The 23320-nt window shown below is 46.7% G+C and overlaps 1 protein-coding gene across 3 annotated transcripts in view; it reads right to left on the bottom strand.

Annotated features, from left to right (window-relative positions):
* The window catches only part of PRKG1 (protein kinase cGMP-dependent 1), a 412591-nt gene that overhangs the window by 111178 nt on the left and 278093 nt on the right, over positions 1–23320 (bottom strand). For all 3 annotated transcript variants that reach the window (XM_036404675.1, XM_036404673.2, XM_054515613.1), the window contains one exon: positions 3517–3580. In XM_036404675.1, the coding sequence (XP_036260568.1) occupies positions 3517–3580 (64 nt within the window). The remainder of the gene's footprint in view (positions 1–3516; positions 3581–23320) is intronic.

Genomic DNA, 23320 nt, shown 5'->3' with positions numbered 1-23320 from the left:
ATATCATATATTTCAATGTTTTATAAAGTATTATCAGAGAATCATTGAATGGCTTGGGTTGGAAGAGACTTTAAAGTCCATCCCTGTGCCATGGGCAGGGACACCTTCCACTATGCCAGGCTGCTCCAAGCCCTGTCCAGCCCGGCCTGGAGCACTTTAAATTCCTATACATCCAGCAATAATCCATAAATATACACACACGTGGTGTTTGTGAGGTCCCCAGGACGAGGTGAGAGATGAAAATCTGACTCCAAGTTCTCAGAAGGCTGATTTATTACTTTATGATATTATATTAAAGAATGCTATACTAAAACTGTACTAAAAAAAGAGAAAGGAGACATCAGAAAGCTTAACAAGAATGATAATGAAAGCTCCTGACTGACTCAGAGTCTGACACAGCTGGCTGTGATTGGTCAATAATTAAAAACAATTCACATGTTTGGATAAACAATCTCCACATTCCAAAGCAGCAAAACAGGGAGAAGCTGAAGCTTCCCAGAAGAACTCCTGGTGAAGGGATTTTTCAGAAAATATCATGGTGACACACACACAAAAATATCAAAGCTGTCTCAAGCTCTGGATACACAACAAAGGAGGCAAATCCACGTGATGTGGTTTAGACCTGACATTATCTGCACAAGAAACTGATCTGCAGGGTTTTGTAAGCAAATCACAGCGTCTTTGTCACTGTCTCTGCTGCTCCAGCTGCTCAGATCCCTACACACAACATCTCCCATGGATTACCAGGCTAAATCCCAAACAGCCAAGGAACAGGATTAGGAAATGCAGATGAAGAGGCCTGGGTTGAAAATGCCAACGAGACCTTAATTCGATCTCCTCCTGTGCATCTGCAGCTACAGAACTTTAAATTCTGTCTGGGGCACCAACAGCACCTGGAGCTGCTGGGGTGAATCCAGGGGAGGTCATGGAGCTGCTCCAGGGCTGGAGCCAGGCTGGGAGAGCTGGGGGTGCTCACCTGGGGATGAGAAGGCTCCGGGGAGAGCTCAGAGCCCCTTGCAGCACCTAAAGGGGCTCCAGGAGAGCTGGAGAGGGACTGGGGACAAGAGATGGAGGGACAGGACACAGGGAATGGCTTCAAAATGACAGAAGGCAGGGCTGGATGGGATATTGGGAATTGGGAATTGTTCCCTGGCAGGGTGGGCAGGCCCTGGCACAGGGTGCCCAGAGCAGCTGGGGCTGCCCCTGGATCCCTGGCAGTGCCCAAGGCCAGGCTGGAGCAGCCTGGGACAGTGGGAGGTGTCCCTGCCCATGGCAGGAATGGAATGGGATGATCCTTAGTGTCCCTTCCACCCCAAACCAGTCTGGGATTAGTTATTCCAGCTGCCCCCAGCTCTCTAAGTTCCTGCCTCCTTCCCCTTCCATGAAAAACCCAATTCAGTGGAGCTGGGATAGATGTTCAGGCAGGTGACAGCTCCATCCCTGACATACAGGTAAAGGGATCCTTCTTTGAAACAGGAGTAGGAATTTGGAGCTGGGGAACAAAATTTAGAAGAATCAGCTGTAGGCACAATGCAGAATGTGAGATCAAATGGAAAATTACAAAATCATCAGTACCTGGAAGTGACTTCAGAGGAGAAGAGGTCAAGGAACCTTAATTACAACTATCAGTATCTGAACACCTGGTTTGAGATGGAAATCCTACAAGTTTTACTTTTGAATGGCACAGGGAATAACCTTAAAGAGGAAAAGCACTGCCAGAATGTGAAGCAACTTACGGATGGGAAAGAAATCCTGATTTTGTGCCACAAAACCTGAATAAAAATGAAGAGGGGAAAAGAGGGAGAGGAGGAAATGCCACCCCAGATCTCTGAGCACTGCCCATGCCCACCAAAAGTTCATCCCACTCCTCAGCCATGCCAGGAACAGACTCCCCATCATACTCCCTTCAGCATTTTTAATTCCATTTGCTAAATACAATTATCCATAAAGACTGAAATTACTGGCAGTGTTGGTGCCACCCAGATAATCCCTGTGTGAGTCACCAGACATGTTTTTCCATGGAATATTAACAATTCCCTGACCCAGAGGGGTTTTCCAATACTTCACAGTTGTAACCTAGGGAAAGGGGGCTGTAGGCAGGTGGGAGTTTATATCTAAATACACAGATTTGAGAGTGACTTTTTATTTTTAATTTATACAAAACACTGCCTATTCAATCCAAGGCAAACTCAGAGAAAATAACACTCATTCCAAACAGAAAACTGGGAGCATCCACCCTAACAATCCAGATTTATTCCCCATAAATGCTGCTTTTGTGCCTCATTTCTTCACTGATATTTATTAAGAATGTTTTCCCCAGCTGCCACAAAACTTGAAGTGTTTCTGGAAAAGTTTTATAGACTTTATTCTCCTCCTTAACTCTTGATAAGGAGCTTAATGCTGGTGATGTGATCCAAGCAAATTCTGGTTGGGAGTGGGGTTTTGAGATAGGCAGATGGAATTTACAGCACAGGGAATTCATATCCTTTTTTTTCCTTAAATCAGAGCATTGCCTGGCAGTAAAGGGAATAAAGCTTATCTGTGAATATGCAATTATTCAGGGTGACAAACAGCTGATTTGTTGGAGCCACAGAATTTATCTGGGCACTAAATAAAAAGGCAGAGAAGGAACAACACCCCAGCAAAGCTCAGAAAAAAAAGGAATTCAAATCAACTCCAATGTCAGCAGCGCTTTTCCTCCAAATCCACGGGAACATCTTCCCTGATGGAGAGGCAGGGATGAAGAAAAGCCAGCAGGGATGAAATAAATTACTGCCACACACTCATTCCCTGCACTTAAATCACCTTTTGGAAGGGTTTATTAATGACTTTCTGGGATATTGAATTCCTCAGGCTCAGAAGGGAGTGTTGTGGGAATAAAATATGGGGGGAAAACTCTGATATGACCCAAATATTTTACATCTGCTTATAGGGCAAGGGGGATTTGGGGTTTTTTTGGTAGGGTGCAGGTTAAGGGTTTTTGCATTTTTGGAGGGCTTGTGGTGTTTTTTCAGAGGGTTTTTTTTTTTTTGGTTGGTGTTTTGTGGGTGATTTCTTTGTTGTTTTAAATAGACTTATTCAAAACCTGACCCTAATGAGACCCCAGTTAAAGCCAGGCAGGCAAAGCCCAACTCCACCCCAACATCTCAACACTGCTGCAACTCTTCCCAGAGCACCTTTTCCACAAACACCCTCCAACATAACTGTGCCATCAAATCTGACATGAGACCAGGTTTTCACATTCCCTTCCTCCCCACCACTCACCCAGAGGCTGGAGAAGCTCATCCCAGCTTCTGGACACCACAGGAAATTATTGATTCACTCCCCAGTTGGATAAAAACCCAATTTAAAAAATATATAAACCCTATTCAAAACTGGATTCATTTTTCCCACAACTCCTCTCATGGCCTCAATGGCTGCCAAACTGGGGAGCTGCTCTTTGGGGAAAAAGAAGAGGCTGGATATTGTCAGCAGAAGGTTCTGAGCTCATGAAATCTCAACATTCAAAGCTCTTACCTCTTCCAGGACATCTGCAAGCTTACTGAGGATCTCCTCGGGAAGGCTCTGGAATGTGGGAACGCTGCAATAGAAAAGAAACCTCCATTAATGGATCCCTTTACACAAGGCACACATCCAGCTGCTTTCCTGCCCTCTGTCTTCCTGAGACGACTCCTTCATGCTCTGGGGCTGAACAAGGAAAAAAATACCATGGAAAGCTGCAGGATGCCTTTGGTGACAATGGGAGACCCCTGGGATGAACCTCTGGAGAGCCACCCCTAAAGCTGGTAATCAGCTAGGGATACACAGGAATAAATCACACAGGACTCCATTTTCTTCATGGAGGAAAAAGCCCCTTCCTTATTCATGTAACTCCTTTTTATACAATTTTACAGACCTTCTGTGGGACACTAATTGGTCAGGAGCTTTCTTGCCAGTTACTTATTTGTTATTAACAAGTTGTTATTCTGTATTGATTGCTCATTCAAACCCTTGGTGTGTACATGCAGGAGAAGCTGTTTGTGAGAGATAGTTTTCATTTTTCTATCTAAAGGTGTAAAAACAATTTATAAAGGTGCTCATTGTTTTTCACCCAGGAATAGATTGTTATGTTAAAGAACTGCTCACACCAGGATTGCTTTCACATGGGAACTTGCAAAGTGCCAGCCTGGCAAGGCCAGCCACTGATTTTAGGAGAGCAGGCTGATTTTATGAAGCCTTTCTTCATGACTGAATTTCTATCTTACTGCAACAGGATCCATTCAGGATCCACTGGAATTCCTGTGTGCCACAAACCTGCTCAGTTCTATTCCTTCCTGCTCTGCTTCAGCCCCCCAGAAATAAAATGCAACCCAAAAGAGGTTGATCAGTGAAGCAGCCCCAGACAGAAGAGTGAAACTACACCTGGATGGACAGAGGGCAGTGCACAGAGCACCCATCCAAGCCCTCAGGGAGTTTCTGAACACTTCCCTGGCTGTTTCACAGCCAAATTTGTGGCTTTTCTTCAGCCAAAAAAGTGACTTTGTCACTTGTTTGGCAGCAATTCCCTCAGCAAAGGCTGCCCAGGCCAGGCTGGGATGAGAAGGCAATGCAGCCATAAAGGGCCTCCTGAGGCAGGGTCCACAGGACTGCACCTAAACCAGTCTGGGGGGCACAAGTTTGGGTCTCCAAAGCTCCAGGGAGTATCCTGACTTTGAAGCTATATCTCCACTGCCTTACAGCCCAGGAGGCTGTGGAATTGTCCTCCTTGGAGAGACCCAAAAGCCATCAGGACATGCTCCATGGCAACCTGAACCAGAGGACCTCCAGATGTCTCTCCCATCCTCAACCAGCCTGTGATTTGCAGTACTCTGCTTTCTCATCCTCTCTTTTCCATAAAAACCTGAGATCCATCAATACTCCCAGGTGATGCTGAAGGAAACACACAGACACAACAAAAATTTAACCCAAAATACACCATGGCCCAGAGCAGCTGTGGCTGCCCCTGGATCCCTGACAGTGCCCAAGGCCAGGCTGGATGGGGCTTGGAGCCACCTGGGGCAGTGGAAGGTGTCCCTGCCCATGGCAGGGGTGGGAATGGGTGGGATTTAAGGAGCAAAGGAGGCTCAGGGGGCCCTTGTGGCTCTGCACAACTCCCTGCCAGGAGGGGACAGCCAGGGGGGGCCGGGCTGTGCTGCCAGGGAACAGGGACAGGACAAGGGCAAAGGGCCTCAAGCTGGGCCAGGGGAGGCTCAGCTTGGACAGCAGCAGCAATTTCTGCATGCAAAGGGTGCTCAGGCCTTGGCAGGGGCTGCCCAGGTGGAACCAGCATCCCTGGAAGGGTTTAAGAGCCATGGAACTTGGGGATATGGGTCAGTGTGGGGCTCAGCAGTGCTGAGGGAACAGCTGGACTTGATCTTTAATGTCTTTTCCAACCTAAATTATTCTCTGATCATTTACCCTTTATTTTAATTAAAGGAAAAAAAAAAGAAATCGTTTCAGTTGAATCTATTTAATGATAGCAAGACAAATCTGGGCTGATAAATGCAGAAAATATCACCTTTCATGCTCTCAGCAACAGCTTTTTTTCCTTAGGGAGAACATTTTTATTACTGGGAGCACGTGGGCCCACATTGTAACAGGAGCAAGCAAACAACTGGACAGGAATTCTGTGACAGCCAGGCCTAAGCATAAAATGAAAATTCATTACATCAATTCCAGCATTCCCAAATAAGGAATGAACTTAAGAGACAAGACAACAGCCTTGGACAAGTGGTCAGATTTTTGCACCCTTAAACTCCCAAACTGGGGGGAACTCACCACAGGGTATTTTTTTATGGATAATTATGCCTGTGAAACCCAGGAATGGGTAGTGAAAGACATCTATTATAGACCAAATCCATAAAAAAATAGGGAATCAGGCCCTAAGTTCTTAAATTCCAACTCTTACCATGAGAAAAGCCTAAAACTTCAACTCCACAATAGAGCAAATAATGGGAAAAGCAATTTGTTGACAAAACAAACTCCAAACACATCATGGAATTACACCATCAATATCTCAGTTTTAGGGGGGTTTATGGCAGGCCAGGATTCCCCTGAGCAGCCAGAAGTGACAAAACAGCCAAGTATTTGAGTTTCTTTGAAAAGAAGAGTGCAAGATTTGATTCTTGAGGTCAATAAAGATCCCCCTCTGCTCTCCACAGGACAATATTCAATGGATTCATAAAACAGAGCCTTATTTCCCTCCAAGAACTGCCTGGATTTTTGAAGGACTGGTCGTACAAAAGGAGTGTTTCCATGATTATTTCCAGGTGGGTACTTGCCCTGAAAGGCAAATGGAGCCTCAGCTCTCCAGGGAGAGCCTCGAGCATAACAACTGAGCTGCAAATTGCTGCAAGTGGGAAAACACATGGGAGGGAGGCAAATGGGAGCAGAAAATCTCACAGGGCATCTTTGATCACCACAGCAAGAGGCAGGAAAATCGTATTTCCCTTTCTACAACTGTGTGAATAAAGTATAGAAGGGCAAATATTCAGCCCTTGAGCTGGGATGTGTTTAGGGTGGAAAAAAATCACAGCAAACGCTGCTCCAGCTGTTCAAGGAACAATTGTTCTGCCCAGCAAAGCAGGGTCAAACAAACCCAGACTTTCTCCACCACGTTCTCCCCCACTGCTCCTTAAATCCCATCAAAAATGAAGATTTTTAAACACCCACTCCAGACACTAACAGTGCTACAGCTAGCAAAATACATATCCTGGTATGCAACACTGAAAGTCTTCAGCAAAGATTGAGACTTGTGACTTTTCTCCCTACCTGCAGCACAAAAGAAGGACTTCACTTGTTCCTCTTCTTCCACAACCATCTCTCACTTTGCCCAGGAAAAGCTGGACTTGATGATCCTGGAAGTTTTTTCCAGTCTAATGATTTGAATTTGATTATAGAAGAAAAAAGAGCAGCTTACCAACCTCTCCCAGCACGATAGGGCTCCTTCCACTCTGCTCACCCAGTCCTTATGAGGGATTTTCTCCAGCTGCTTCTTATTCCACCTAATGAGGAATAATTTCTGCACCTGCCCTGAATCCACTCCCTGGATGAGGCTATGGAATCCAGCTGGGGATGGAGTGGATATTCACAACTGACCTCCTGCTCACCTGCAACCCTCAAAGTTCTTGAAAGCAATATTGGTGTGAAAAAGTATGGAGAGCAAATTATTTATGCCTACTTGATAGGCAAAATACAGCCTATCAAGGGTGGAGCCAGGCCACCCTACAGAGGCAGCAAACAAGGAGGCAAAGCAGACCCCTAGCTCCAGGATTTGAGTTTTAACAGAAAATGCAATAAACTGGGTGATTTTCATCCATCCACAAACAGCATTTTATCGGGAGAGTGTGACTGCCATGGGAGGGAATGAGATGAGGAACCTTCTCCTCATCCCTGTACCTACACCCTGGACAGTGAGCAGGGCCATGAGGAGAGGTGACATTCTCCTGGCTGCATTCCCCACTGCTCAGCCACAGAACATTGTGCAGGGATGATGGCAGTGTCTGGAGCCAGGAGAATTTCCCCTGGGGAATTGCTCCCTGTCTGGAGTTGGCTCCAAACGTGACACATTTTCCCAGAGAGCACCAGCTGCCAAACTCAGGGAAAGCAGCTGTGCTGAAACATCCCTGGATTGACTCCCTGTCCCCATGGAGGAGCAGGGACATGCAAAACCCAAAAGTCATGGCTCCATCCCTGGGGATGCAGCCACCAAGCTGCTCCCAACTTCCAGGTAGAAGCAACATCCCCATTAGCCATGCTTGGATTCGTGCCTGTGGTCCATCCTGGACTCATGCCTGTGGTCCATCTGACCATGCCTGTGGTCCATCCCATGGGATGGCTCCTGAGGAAGCAGCAAGGGTTTCCAGGCAGTGCTGGCTGTGGCCCAAGGTGTTGTTTGCAGCCTCAGTCCCTGCCAGCTCTGACAGGACATTTATCTTCTGACGCACACCACAGCCCGCAGGGCTCCTGGCTCTGCTCTGCCTCCAGGACACAAAAGCAGCAATTCACTCTCTAAATCCATTTCAAGACTCATTCCCAAACTTCTGAAGGGTGTTCAGTGAGGGTGCTCATCCAGGTCGGTGGCAGATGTTTCTCCTGGGTTAAGCCTGGAACAAAACCTCTCTCTTTTATTGCTGCTTGGCACCATCACAATTGCTGTTGTTGTCACTGCTCTGTGCCTTGAGTAAGCAGAGCTCCAGACTCCAACACTACAGTAAAAGGAAATTAAGGCTGTCTGAGTTCCCTGAAACTTTTTTTTTGGCACTCAACTGGAATGAAAGCTGAAAAATGTAAATGTCCCTCTTTAGCACACTTAGAATGCTCCTACTGCTCTGTCTCAGCTCCAAAAGGACTGAGGCTACATCTGATCAGCACCAGCTGATCCTTGATTTGGGATATCACCAAAAAACAGTGTTTTGGACAACTCAAGCTGTACAGGCAGCCTCCCACTGTTGTGTCAGGGAGGGAATGCTGGCTCCATCAGGATCATGGCATCACTTCATGGAATCAGAGTGGCTGGGGTTGGAAGGGACCTCAAAGCCCATCCAGTGCCAGCCCTGCCATGGGCAGGGACACCTTCCACTGTCCCAGGCTCCTTCAAGCCCCAAAGTCCAGCCTGGCCTTGGGCACTGCCAGGGATCCAGGGGCAGCCCCAGCTGCTCTGGGCACCCTGTGCCAGGGCCTGCCCACCCTGCCAAGTACATTCCTTTTGTGTTGCAAACTGAAGATAATTCCTCTTTTCTGTCAGATTAATAAATATTACTTTAAGGATCATCTGCTGGTTATTTTCATTCATAGTACCCACAAAAGAAGTGGCAGAAATTAATTTTAGAAAAGGTGTATCTATTTCTAAAAAAACCTCAGTCCTTCCACAGTCACACAGGTCATTGCTAAGTCCAGGCTGGTTTTTGCTTGGATTCATTCAATCCCAGAGTCCCTGAGGCTGGAAAATCCCTGCCAGCCCATGGAGTGCCAGCTGTGCCCAGTGCCCACCTTGTCCCCAGCCCAGAGCACTGAGTGCCACCTCCAGCCCTTGCTGGGACACCTGCAGGGCTGGGCACTGCAAAGCTCCCTGGGCAGCCCCTGCCAAGGCCTGAGCACCCTTTGCATGCAGAAATTGCTGCTGCTGTCCAAGTTGAACCCTTCCCAAGCTCCATTCCCTTCCCTGGACATGCTCCAGCCCCTCCAGGACTCTCTGGCTGTGAGGGCCCAGAACAGGACACAGCTCAGAGAATATTAGAGAACCAGGAGGAAGGGACAGGGAGGGTGACAGCCACTCACATTCCCATTAATTTTACTTTGGGTTAGCCTTGGAAGCACCTCATGGAGCAGAAGTCTCAGGAAGAGGGAAGAGATTTGCTCTGCAGGTGCTGCAGATGATTTGTCTGCTGTGCTATAGCCACACAGGCAGTAAACCATTCACAATTACTCATTTTGGAGAAGGTGAAAATGGAACAGCCACAGTTTGAACACTCTGCCACTCATTACACAGCCCTAATGAGGGAAATAAAATCCTGAAAGGAGGTTGTGGGACATTTGTTTTCAGGGGTCTGGTTATCTCCTAAGCCCTGCTACAGACAGGAAAACAGGAGAGAAGCAGAACTGATCTTACCCCTGATGACCAAATACTGAAGCAAAGCAAGTGGCAAGAATTTCATTTTTCCCTCTTGTGCTGAAAGGATTCCAAGGGATCTGCTGACATCACAAGACCAGAACTCTCAGTGTCCCTGAGGGGAACCTGAAATGATCTCAAAAGAATCAGAAAGGCTGGAAAGACCTCCAAGAGCAGAGTCCAACTCTGCCATGTCCATCATTAACCCATCCCTACCCACCACATCTGTGTGGTTTTGAACATTGCAGGGCCCTCTTTCAGCCCAGGCTCTGTTTGTGTTCAATAAGCAGGGCAGGAACTCTGGAGGAGTGTTTTGCCTTGCTCTGTCAATCCCTGCCTCTCTCTGACAGGGTTTCATTATCACAGAGAACCCTCCTACTGCATCTCCTGTGGCAGTCACTGGGGAGATGGGACTGATTTAAAAGAAAAAAAAAATTCCATTTTTGATGTCAGAATGAGAGAGAGGGAGAATCATCAGCAGGTATGTGAATCCCCTCCTCCCACTGCACATGAATTTACCCAGGATGATTCATCTTGAAAGGGACAATTGCTCCCTGAGAGCTACCAAGGGTCAGCAGAAGCAGCTGCCAGTCTGGGAACCTCAGTGAAGTTTGGGCAGGCACAGTTCTGGTTGCTCATCTCCAGGCACAGGGTTCACTCTGCTGCTCCTGAGCCACCTCACAGAAGGAGCCTGCTCCTGCTGGAATCTTTGGAGGATGGCATGGGATGATTTTGGATCGAGCAGGTGGCATTTCTTCATATTTGCAAATCAAATTCTACCTGCAGTCCCAAAGTAGAGCTTTTCTACCTTCCAATTCACCCAGCTTTTCCAACAGTTGTATCACAGAATCTCAGGATCCCCGAGGCTGGAAAATCCCTGCCAGCCCATGGAGTGCCAGCTGTGCCCAGTGCCCACCTTGTCCCCAGCCCAGAGCCCTGAGTGCCACCTCCAGCCCTTGCTGGGACACCTGCAGGGCTGGGCACTGCAAAGCTCCCTGGGCAGCCCCTGCCAAGGCCTGAGCACCCTTTGCATGCAGAAATTGCTGCTGCTGTCCAAGCTGAGCCTCCCCTGGCCCAGCTTGAGGCCCTTTGCCCTTGTCCTGTCCCTGTTCCCTGGCAGCACAGCCCGGCCCCCCCTGGCTGTCCCCTCCTGGCAGGGAGTTGTGCAGAGCCACAAGGGCCCCCTGAGCCTCCTTTGCTCCAGGCTCAGCTCCTTCCCAGCTCCCTCAGCCCCTCCTGGGGCTTCAGCCCCTCCATGGCCTTCCTGGATTGGGGACCCAGAACTGGAGACAGCCCTGGAGTCCCTCAGCAAGACCAGCAGAGAGGGACAGTCACTGCCCTGGTCCATCTGGCCACACTGTGTTTGATATAAATACACTGGTGATTAAAGATAAGAGCTGTCATGCAAAGCCTCATAGCCCTGAACACTGATTTTTATGATCCTGCATTTGCAATACAGCTGAAATCAAATTGTCTTTGGCTTGCACTGTAATTACCTCTTCAAAACAGTTTGCTGTCAAGGAGTTTCTCTGGAACTTCACCCTTCAGCCTCTGGACAGACCCAGAGTGGGTGCACCAAGGCAATTTTCTGCTCCTTGATTGAACCACAGAATCCCAGGATGGCGTGGGTTGGGAGGGACATTAAAACAAACCAGTGCCACCCCCTGCCATGGGCAGGGACAACTTCCACTGTCCCAGGCTGCTCCAAACCCCGTCCAACCTGGCCTTGCAACCCTGGAGCACCAGAATGAAGTCCAACAAAGACCATTACCTCACACAAGGTAGAAAACAAAGATTTTTGGGACTGATTCTCACAGTGCGCCTCAAAAGAGATCCTTAACACTGATCAGTGTGTCAAAATTGCAGTGAGTGTAAATAAGGGACAAGTGGCATTTGCATGCACGGTCTGGTGTCTCTCTTTCCTCTAAATTGGGTATTTACAACATATCCAAGATCAAATGAAGTCAGCAGTCTTGTGTCTAGGAGATCTCTGCTGCACTTGACAGCATCATAATAATCTCTTTTTCATGGAGCCACTGACACCCTCTCCAAGCACAGCCCTGTTTGCTGCCGGAACGCTCCATCCTCCTTTTAACCACCCCCACTAAATGAACATATCACAGAGATCACCATCATTTGCTGCCTTCAGAATTACAAGTACACAAAAGAAAGATAAGCTGTAAATGTTTTTAACATCCTCTGAATCACCAGCTTTTCACATTCTCCTGGGCAACCTCCCCAAAGTAAAGGGACCTGAAAGGGCCAGGAGCTGCTGGAGCTGAGCAAGGGCCTGGAGGCTGTGGGTGCCCAGGCAAGGCTGAGGGAGCTGGGGCTGCTCAGCCTGGAGAGGAGCCCCAGCTGAGAGGGGCCCTCAGGCCTGGCTGGCCCTGGCTGCAGGGAGGGGCAGAGCAGGGCCCAGGCTCTGCTCCGGGGCCCAGCAATGGCCCCAGAGCCACGGGCAGGGCCTGAGCCCAGCAATTGCCCTGCACAGGAGGCACAACTTCTGCCCTGGGCACTGCCCAGCCCTGAGCACATTGCCCACACAGCCTGGGGGCTCTCCTCCCTGGGGCTGGGCCACAGCTGGCTGCACACAATGCTGTGCCCTGGCCTCTGGGATGGCCCTGCTGGAGCAGGGAGGGGACACCAGGTGCCCACTGAGCTCCTGCAGCCTCACACACCCTGGCATCCTGTGAATTTAAATTCTAAGTGTTCAACAATGGAAATAAATCATAGTAAAGGAGACTGGGGCTCTCAGTATCACCAGAAAACCTCCTCAGAAGTGAAATTATCCTGTAGATTCCTGGGGGACAGATTCTGGATGTTGCTACAGTAAATGCTGCAATCCACACACAGGTCAAACTCAGTGTGAAGAAATCACAAAATCCCAGAATCACCAAGGTTGGAAAAGCCCTCCAAGATCACCAAGTCCAACTTTTGACCAAATCCCTGCATGCCCAGAGCACTGAGTGCTGCATTTACTCATTTTTTGAGTGTCTTCAGGGCTGGGCACTGCAAAGCTCCCTGGGCAGCCCCTGCCAAGGCCTGAGCACCCTTTGCATGCAGAAATTGCTGCTGCTGTCCAAGCTGAGCCTCCCCTGGCCCAGCTTGAGGCCATCTCCTCTCAGCCTTTGAGCTCTGTATCCACCAGCACAACTCAACTTTAATCTGATTTTTCCTGCTGGAGCAGGGAGGGGACACCAGGTCCCCACTGAGCCCCTGCAGCCTCACACACCCTGGCATCCTGAGTAATATTTATTTTTTTTAATTGCTCCCTTACACAGGTGTTGAGCGGATCTCCAGAATTCACAAAGCATTAAACCTTTTTTGTTGTTAGTTACTATGAAAAAAATTTAAAACATGGATGTCCTGCCCAACACATTCCTAGGTTGGGAGCTAGCAGGGGTGACCCTGTGGCTGGCAGCATCACCAAATCCCAGACACTGGGTTTGGGAGCAACCTTGAGCTCCTCACTCTGGCTGATACATCTGAGATGATTTATGGAGGGACAAGTCCAAAGAAAATCCCCTCTGAGTGATCACCAGAGGATCACTTCTGAACTCACCAATGAGAACAGGCTTCCAAGAATGATTTAGTTACCCCCAGAGGAATAAGCCACAAAACATGGTACCAAAATCCAAAGAATTTTGTTCCTTTCATGGCAAAAACCCAGCACAAGCACACCGGGATGAAATCCTGGGATTGGCCCCATGAAAATCCAACTCAGAGGCATTTGAGACCTTCCCACAAATAAGCAGTGCTGTGCCAACCACAGAGATCCCCAGCAAGACCACCAGAACATCCAAATGAGCCCAATTCCATGATCCCAACTCATGAATGGGCAAAACTCCTTCCTTGTGATTTATTACCTGCACAGAATCCTAAATATTTTTAAAGTACCTCTAAAGCCATGGGTGGGACATCCCTTTCTCCAGGATATGAGTCCTTTATTGAATTAAAGAAAGGAGAAGGATGATTTAATCCAGACTTTACAGCTCTGTTGATTCTCCCTTTATATCTTGGAGACCAAAATTTCCTATGCACAGCAAAGCCTCCACAGCTGGAAATGAATTAAAGGTCGAGGATTTTCAAGGGCCCTGGGCTCTATTGGAGAAATAATCAAATAAAGCCTGACAGATTCCACACACAGCTCGAAAATACAATTGTTTATGAAAACATAATCTTGGGAATATTAGAGACAGGCAAGCAGCATAATGGGCAATAAAAAACCCAAAATAAACAAAAAAAAAGCTCTGTGCTGGGAAGCCAATTGCAGTAATTCCATATAATTCTGTCAAACCCTCTCAGCTTCTCCCAGGCTGGTGATTCCAAATCCAAGCCTCAATTCTTGATCCTACACTCAGGCTCATCCCAGTCCCAGCTTCTTCTCCCAGCACAGCTTATCTGGGGCTGGTGATCCCAAATCCAACCCTCAATTCTTGATCCTACACCCAGGCTCATCCCAGTCCTGTTGGGAGCAGGACGTCCAAGCTTCCAACTGGAGCATCTCTGGTTCAGATGATCCATGAGGGGAAAGTGCAACATTCCAGGTCCAAAGCAGTTTGGAAAAGGGGAGGAACCTTCTGGTCAGTGGTCACCAGTGAGACTGACCAGCCATGGGTCACTTGATCCATGGAACAGCCCCTGTCCTGCCGTTAGAGAGAATTTATTCCTGGGGACATTTCCTTTGGATCCATCCCCGCTTGAATCCCAACAGATGTTTCATTTTGCTCTCTCCAGCATTTTCCCTTTTCCATTATTTTCTCCACTGCAGCATGAAAGCTTCACTAAATTCCACCAATTTGTTTAATTAATTGCTGTTCAACAGATGACAAAAGGTCAGCACATGACAGGGTTATCCCAGGAAGGGAATTCCACTGGCACCCTGCTCTGTCATTCCCTAGGCCCATGGCTGAGCCTCCAAACCTTTTCTTCTTGTCCTGTTCCAAAAGTGATGAAGACAATCCAGGAATTGGAGTGGTTGGGAACATCTGTGGGCTCCCTGGTTGATATTTGGACAGAGAAATAATAAAAGGCAGGACAGAATTCCAGGATTTCTGTGGCAGACATGCAGCAAACAGAAGGGAATACCTGACCCCACTTTAGCCCATGAGGAGGTCAGGGAAGGGGAAAGGACAGGGAAGATGGATCCAAAAGGAATGAACCCAGTTTTGGTGCTGAGCTTTTGCCCTGAGCCATGCAATCCAGGATATCCTGCCCTGCCTCTTTTCCCAGAGCAGCATCCAAGAGCCTGGCCATTCCCAGAGCCCATCCTCATCCAACATTGGCTCCACCAGCCCATCAAAACTGATTGTAAAATATAATTTATGCTAGTCAGCTCTATTTTATTTCATTTTTTCATTGAAAGAAGGTCATCATGATACGATTATGACTGTCTTGCAGATCTTATTTTCTGTACATTGATTTATGCAAGGCCACATTTCTTCTTGATTAAAACCACCATTCAATGTGTTTAGAAGGAAACACTTCAGATTAAAATCTGACTCATTGACAGATATCAAAATACTGTTAAAAGGAGCCAGCAACAGGTGTTGAAAGCACTTCCATAAATCCATTCCTGGTTTCCTGTCATTCCTGATTTATTGATGATCATTCCACATGTTTGCAGATGACTCAGTTTATTCCTCTGGGGTGATTAATGTCTAACAAAATTCCCTTCAATGGCCCACATGTGCTCAACAGCTCAGTTGTGGACCAGGCACAGAGATCAGGGCAGCAGCACTGGAGTGGGCACACAAGGATTGATTTAAAATTGGCTTTTCTCAATAACAACCCCCAAAAATCCCATTAAGTGTCATTGGAATAACACATTTTTCACTTATTATGGATTCAGAGTGGTTATTACCCACATGGGAGGAAGTTCAGGTGGCAAAGATCATCTACAGGTGAAGGAAGGCAAAGGGGAGTGGATTTAGAAACCCCATAAACTGAGTTTTTTGTTTCGTTCTCCATTTCCAGCAATAGGGAAAGGACAGGAACAGCACCATGTAGGGCAAAGCTCTGTCCAAGAGAAGCCAAGGACACAAGGCTGGATATTTTCTTATCAAGAGGTGCTTTTACCTTTCTCCAGTCAAAATCCAGTGGGGGCTGCAGTGGAGCTGAGAGGCTCAGGGACATTGTCCCTTATCCATTGTCCCTTAGATCTGGAACCTCATGGAGACAGTGCTGGGAACACTTTGAGAAGGATTGGGATTTACTGAAACATCAGTTTAACCTGGAACACAGGGGAACACAAGGTCCTGGATCCCTGGTGGTGTTCGGAAGGGTAAATCCCATTAGCCTGGACAGAAAAATCCACATTGCAATCCTGGTTTCCTCAGAGGATCCAGGAGCTGCTGACATCTCCCATCCTAGAGCTGCAGAGGAATAGAGGCTGTGTTGGACAGGGCATCTGCTCCCTCCAGATTTCCCTGGGGTGGTGGTGGGATCAACTCAAGCTCAGCTGTTTTAAAGGAGGTTTTGGAGCAGATGATCCCTGCAAATATGAACAACTCTGTTATTCCATGCCCTGGAAGCAAATGCTGATTCCTCCTGCATTTACCTCCTCTGGATAAGGACTTACACTCTAATTACTTGTTTCAAGTGACATTGTTTTATTTTCACCACCTTTTATCTCCCCACAAAGCATTACAAATCCCATGCCCACACATGTGTGTGCCTGCACCCACAGATCCCAATTTGCTCTGAGTTTTATCTTCCCAGTTTTCCAGTGGTTTGGATTTTCTTGTTAAACCAGATTCTGATTGATTCCTGGTGTGCTCTGGCCAGCTGGTTCTGCTCCCCCTCCTTGTCAGCAGCTTAACAGAACAGTGATTCACGGCAGGTCAGCTGGAATTTGCTCAATTATTAACAACTTCAGGATTTTTTACCATCCCTCTGAGGACACTTCAGCCACTTCACCTCCAGCTCAATTCCAGAGCACAAATCCTGTGAGTTCTTTGAGCTGGTGTTCAGTGCATGGAATGCCCTTTTCTGACTTCCCCTACCCTTTAAAACACTGATTTCTAATTGCATATCGAGCTACTGGGGCACCCAGTGAGTTTGTCTCCATTGAGCTGCACAAACTCTTTTCATCTCCTTCCAGAAATAATTATGCTGGTTTATCAGTGTCTATATGAAGCTTGAATTATTCCTCCTAATATGCATTAACCTGTATTTTTTTGGAGTGACAAAAATTGGCCCAGTGAAGTTACTCCAGTGATTACTGTCCCTGTTAGTTTCCAGTAATCCACGAGATGTATTTATTGGCAAGTCACTTGTGTGGTATTTCCAGAGACAGTACATAATTGAATTTAAAATGCATTCCTGATGCCCGTAAAAGCAATAAAAATGTCACCCTCTGCCTGCACATTAAAAATTCATCCCATGCAAGGAGAGGACAAATGCATAAAATGATCATTATGATGTGCAAATGGACTCGGTGCAGGAAAACCAGACCCGTCTCTGCCTGGACATAAAAACATTAAGATATCAGAGCACAAATGGCACCATTTAGAGAACTTTTAAAGGTGCTGAAGAGAAAATGCTCCCATTAGTAGCATGACTAAGGCTTGCTTCAAAAATGGGATTTGTACCAGTATTAACAACAGTGTGGCTCCAGTGTGAAAGCAGAATTAACTCCCTGAAATAAAAACAAACCAAAACCACCATTCCATTGTTGGTGATCCTACCCAGGCAGCCACATTATGTGACTCCTTTTCTCATGAGCATTTATGAGTGTTTTAAATCTCTTTCCACTCAGGACAGAACTTCCACACTTATTTATGGCCCTGATTTCACCATGCACACAGGTGTCCTGGGAAAGCCCAGCCCAGGGAGGTGCTGCCCTTGTCCTTGACCTTCTAAAGGCTTCCCAGTGCCAGAGGGCAGGGCTGGATGGGATATTGGGAATGAGGAATTGTTCCCTGGCAGGGTGGGCAGGCCCTGGCACAGGGTGCCCAGAGCAGCTGGGGCTGCCCCTGCATCCCTGGCAGTGCCCAAGGCCGGGCTGGAGCAGCCTGGGACAGTGGAAGGTGTCCCTGCCCATGGCAGGGGTGGCACTGGATGGGATTTAAGGCCCTTCCAAATAAATTCTTTCTGGGATTCTATGATTCTATACAAATCCACTTTTTTTCTGGACTTGTCATTGACACCTGTGGTACCACAGTGCTTCTTTCCTCCTCTTTCATTTTTGTCTTGGCTAAAGAACTTTCATTGCACTCTGCCCAACTCTTACTTTCTGTCTGCTCAGCACAAAGTAATTTACAGGTAATTAAGCACATTGTGAGTCATTAACTCCTCTCCAGATTCCCAGGAGGAGTCTCCAAATTGAGTCCAGATGCAGAAATTAAACCCCATCTTTTTGCTCACACAGATTAATTTTTCATAGGAGGGGGCTATTACAAATTCTTTCTCTTCCCACCTCAGAATTGACTGACTTTGGTTACCACAGCCCTGGGGTGCAGCCTTGGTCATGGAATCAGAAATCCATGGAATGGTTTAGGTTGGGAAGGACCTTAAAGCCCATCCAGAGCCACCCCTGCCATGGCAGGGACACCTTCCACTGTCCCAGGCTGCTCCAAGCCCTTTCCAGCCTGGTCTTGAGCATTTCCAGGGATTCCAGCCATTCCACCCTGAGCAGCACGTTCAGGGCAGCCCAAGAGTGAGAAAAGAACTGGATTTTGAACTCCCAGACACGAATCCCTAATTTTTGGCTCAAAAGAAGTGGGAAAAAGGGCAGAGCTCCATTGCTCTCCACTTCGGTGCAGGTCCCTGCAGTTCCTCCCAGTATGAGTTCAGTTGGAAGCTCCCAAAGAGGAGCCCCATTCTCTGTTTTCCTCAAATCAACACAAATTTAAATCTTCCCACTCAATAAAGGGGAAGATGCCAACGGTTAAAAGCCTTTCCCTGGTCCTGCTCAGCTCCTGAACCAAACTCCTACCCCAGGCTCCCATCACTGAGAATTTTCTGTGACACAGTGAGAGTCACTGGGAGTTAGGGGCACAAAAGATAATTAATAAATAAAGATAAAAGATAAATAATCAATTTACCAAATTTATAATCTGTGGGCATTTAGTGATCAAATCAGTTCATATTACTCAGCAGTGATTTCATGCTCAACAACAACTTCTGAACAAGATCCTCTATTGACAGTGCCAGGGGCTATTTCCTGTAACATCTTCTTCTGTGCTAATTATTGCCTATCTTTAGATCAATATTTCTGTATCTTCATGAGGGGAGAGCACTGCTTGTGTGGGGAAGGCAGCCTGCCAGGCCTCCAGACACTCCACATAATGAGATGCACGTTTAACAGCTCTCTGTAATCACATTAAAGGCTTTGTGCCTCATCTTTCCTGGGCTCTGCTGAGACAAAACACAACAATTACCAGGTAAAGGATGTGAACTTCACTCAGGACAGATGATTGGAGATGTGCACATACAGAATCATTTCTAATCTTCAAGCACAGAAACAAGAATTTACCCAATTTGTACATGTTCCAAACAAATCCACCTGGCAAACTGTGGGAGCACCTAAGTTTTGGAATGGTCAAAACTGCTTGACTCTGTTGTAACAAATATTGAATCAAATATTCCTGGCTTTCCTGAGCAGCTCTTGATGAGCTTTAATTCAAATATGGGTTGGTTTTGGTTTGGAAATGACAGCTTTTGGATGAAACAGATGTAAATCCCACTTTTATTGCATTCTCCATGGAGTTTCTTCCTGGTAAAGGTTACTGCTTCATGCCAGAACAAACTGCAAACTGGGGGGTTTTCACCTCTTAAAATCCAAATCCAATTTCATGCCCTGGGATATTTAAGGAGGAGAATAAAGCCCTTCACCTTGACTTACTGCTCACCTTGTCCCAAATTCCAGAGGACAGGTGGAATATTGGGAATGATGTGAACCACAGAGGGATGCAAAAGCCACCCCAGCAGCTGGCCAGGGAGGAGGACAAGCTGGAGGAGCCAGCACCATCCATCATCCTCTAAAAACACATCCACCACGTCCTCACTGCTCTCACCCACCTGGGTGGGACTCTGACACCACACAGAGATAACCCCAGGGAGATTAAGAGAGAGCAGATAGCTAAAAGCAGGGATAATTCAACTCTGAGAGGGAAACAACTCAGTAAGGAATGATCTGACACCCTCCCTTTACTCCACCAGTAGTTACAGAGGTTGTAGAGGCTTTCTCCAGGAAAGAACCTGCCACTCTGAGCAAAAAAAGAGGAAAAGCTCCCTAAACCACCTTAGGAATCATTTTAAATACTCATTTAAGCCAAATTTCTTGCTTTACCTGTCAGATTAGCAATTGATGTGCTCACCAAGCTGCAGGCATGTGAAACAAATAATTCCAAGGCAGCAACACACAGGATATAAATTGTACAGACACCAACTCACTGCATTAATCCCATATTTATACATCCTCCAGCCTCCAGTTCTGCAGAGACCTAAACACAACCTAAACACAGGAATTATCCCATTTCCTCATGAATCATGGCTGTTATCCCATGAATGGAAGGAAATATTGCCACAATATTTCCCTCACACCTCATATTGCACCCAAACAGCAAAGCAGGGGCTTTTCCTAAGCCAGGGCTTCATCTCCAGCAGCATCATTCTGTAATGTCAAGGCCAAAATTAGCTCCCAATTCCCCGCCAAGGAGCATCCAGGGGTGTCCTCATGCACATCCCAGAGGTCAAAGCAACACAGAGCTGGAGTTAATGAGCTTTTAGTTTGGAATTGTGCCCAGATCTTTACTTAGCTTGGCCTTCAGACTCTCACACACTTCACAGAGCAGATGTGCCCCCGAGCCCTACAGTGCTACAACAAGGTGGATCCAAAGATTGTCCCTATTTTTACTCTTGATTTGGGTTTTTTGTTTTTCTTTTCTTTTTTTTTTTTTGTTTTGTTTTGTTTTTGGGTTTTTTTTTGGTTTTTGTATACAGGATATGATTTGGCTGCTCTCAGCAACTGTTTCACTCAGATCACTAAACATTTAAATCCCTCTGTCAGAAGGGTCTGGATGAACTCATTCATTTTACACTCCCTCTGCAGGGGAAGTAATAATTCCCTTTATTTCAAAGCTCCTCAGAGCCAGCCTGCTATTTTGGTTTTGCCTGAACAAACTTGGCCACGTCTTCCTTCCCAAAGGATTCCAATTGGCACCAGGATCACACCAAGCTCATCCCAACACACATCTCAAGGGCTCTGTGTTGGTTAAGAGTTAACTAAAGTGACAGCTCACCAGACTCCTGATTAAATTTTTGTTCTTATTGAAATGCATTTTTTCATGATGCTTTGTCACAAGAATATAAAAATTAAAAAAATAAAATTAAAAAAAAAATTATGTCCCCAGCCTTTTCCAGTAGGGAGAAAAATCCACTTAGATTAGGAAGACGTGGGGTTAAGTGACAACATCAAATCTGCACTGGAGCTTTCTGATTTCCAGCCAGTTACAACCAATTAGACCATGTGGAGGACTAACACCTTGCCTTGGCTTTTGCCATGCTTGTTTTTTACTGGCCCATGACAGGAAGGTGGCCATGGCTAGTGAATTTCTGTTATCCCTAAAAGAACTGCCACCACCCAAGCACTCCATTACTCCAAGCACTGTGGGCACAATTCCAGTTATCCCGAGTTTTCCCCTCTTCCCAGCCATGGCAATTGAACTTCCACTCGTGTTTCAGGCCAGGGAATTCATTTCCGAGCTGTGTTTCTAAATCCCCCTTTCAAACAGAACCCAAAGCGTGTCTTTATCCACCACCACATTACTGAACTCTCTGGGAATTGGTGCCAGGAGAAAGAAGCCATGGCAGAGGCTCTTCCCAACAGGGCTGAAGTCCTGGATGTGCAAAATGCTGGGTCTTGGTACTAAAAACCCACTTAGGAAACCCTAAAGAGCTTCACAGCAAATTGAAACTTCAATGAATCCTTCATTGAAGGATTCAGAAACGAAATGTAAACAAAAACTATCTGATGGCTGTGGAATGTGGGCTGGAGATGGTTTACCAACAGGTGCATCTTTGATTGGTTCTATGTGAATTGTTTTTACTTGGTGACCAATCCCAGTCCAGCTGTGTCAGACTCTGAGTCTGTCACAAGATTTTATTATCTTTCTTTTTAGCCTTCTGATGAAATCCTTTCTCTTTCTTTAGTATAGTTTTAGTATAGCATTTTCTTTTAATATAATATAATGTAATATCATAAAATAATAAATCAGCTTTTCTGAAACATGGAGTCAAGATTCTCATCTCTTCCCTTGTCCTGGGACTCACAAACACCACCATACACGGTCACTTATTTCTTAAAAGAAGTGCCATCACCCAAGCACTCCATTACTCTGTAGGCACAATTCCAGTTATCTCAAGGTTTCCCCTCTCCTCAGCCATGGCAATTGAATTTCCACCCATGTTTCAGGCCAGAGAATTCATTTCAGAGCTGTGTTTCTAATTCCCCCTTTCAAACAGAACCCAAAGCGTGTCTTTATCCACCACCACATTACTGAACTCTCTGGGAATTGGTGCCAGGAGAAAGCAGCCATGGCAGAGGCTCTTCCCAACAGGGCTGAAGTCCTGGATGTGCAAAATGCTGGGTCTTTCTACTAAAAACCCACTTAGGAAACCCTAAAGAGCTTCACAGCAAAATGCTGGGTCTTGGTACTAAAAACCTGCTTAGGAAATCCTAAAGAACTTCACAGCAAATTGAAACTTCAATGAATCCTTCATTAAAATAGGAGGAACTCCAAGTTACCTACTAAGTATTGATGGACACTGCAATTTCTGCTGGGATCTGAGGTTTTCTCTACCTCCACTCCAACCTGAGGCTTGGAGACTTTGGGAATGCTGTCATCATGGGCAGGAATTCAGAGATCAGCTAGAAGGGACAGCTGAGAAACTCATCAAACATTAAACATTCACCATGAGCCCTGTCAGCACCATGAGGTCCTCAAGTGCAGCCCTTGGAAGTTTAATTTGGGGTTCCTCATGACAAAAGGCTCTCAGGGAAGGGAGCAGAGCTGGGGAAGGGGCTGGAGCCCCAGGAGGGAGCTGGGGGGGCCCAGAACTGGACAGAGCCCTCAAGGTGTGGCCTTGAGCAGTGTGAGAGGAGATGTGGAGCACCTGCCTCACATCAACCCCACCAGCCTCTGCCTTTCCCTGGCACCAATTAAACATCCAAGCCATTAATTACCTCTCTCCAGGCCTGCCAGCCCTGCCAAATTCCAGCCCATTTAATCACCCATCCATCATCCATCCTCAGGCAACAGTGCCCCCAGCCTGTCTGACCCCAAACCAGCCCCACCCTCAGCTCTGCCCTCTTCCTCAGAGCCTCTTCATCCTGGGAGGAATCCAGCACCCAGAGAGACGAAATTGTTCATTTCTGAAGCAGCCTGTCGATGATTTATTCAGCCCCAAAGCTGCATTTTCCATCAAATTAATGCTCCTCCAGAAGGCTTTGCTTGGCATTGTGGATTTGCAGGCAGGCTCCAGTTTTCATTAGGCTCCAAAGGCAGTTTAGAGACAGAGTTTTCAAACATGAAGCCTGAGACATCCTCCTCATAATTAGGCTGTGCTCAAACTTTTCCACCAGCTGTGCAGAAAAAGGCCCTTTTTTCCTTGACTTTCTCTGCCTAAGATTCCATGGATTTTAACATATTTTAGCCCAGTTTCCTTTGGAATTCTCTAAAATACTAT

Source organism: Molothrus ater, chromosome 8 (assembly GCF_012460135.2).
Source record: "Molothrus ater isolate BHLD 08-10-18 breed brown headed cowbird chromosome 8, BPBGC_Mater_1.1, whole genome shotgun sequence".
Classification (NCBI taxonomy): Eukaryota; Metazoa; Chordata; class Aves; order Passeriformes; family Icteridae; genus Molothrus; species Molothrus ater.
The sequence above is the reverse complement of the archived record's forward strand: the minus strand, read 5'-3'. Positions and strand labels throughout refer to the sequence as shown.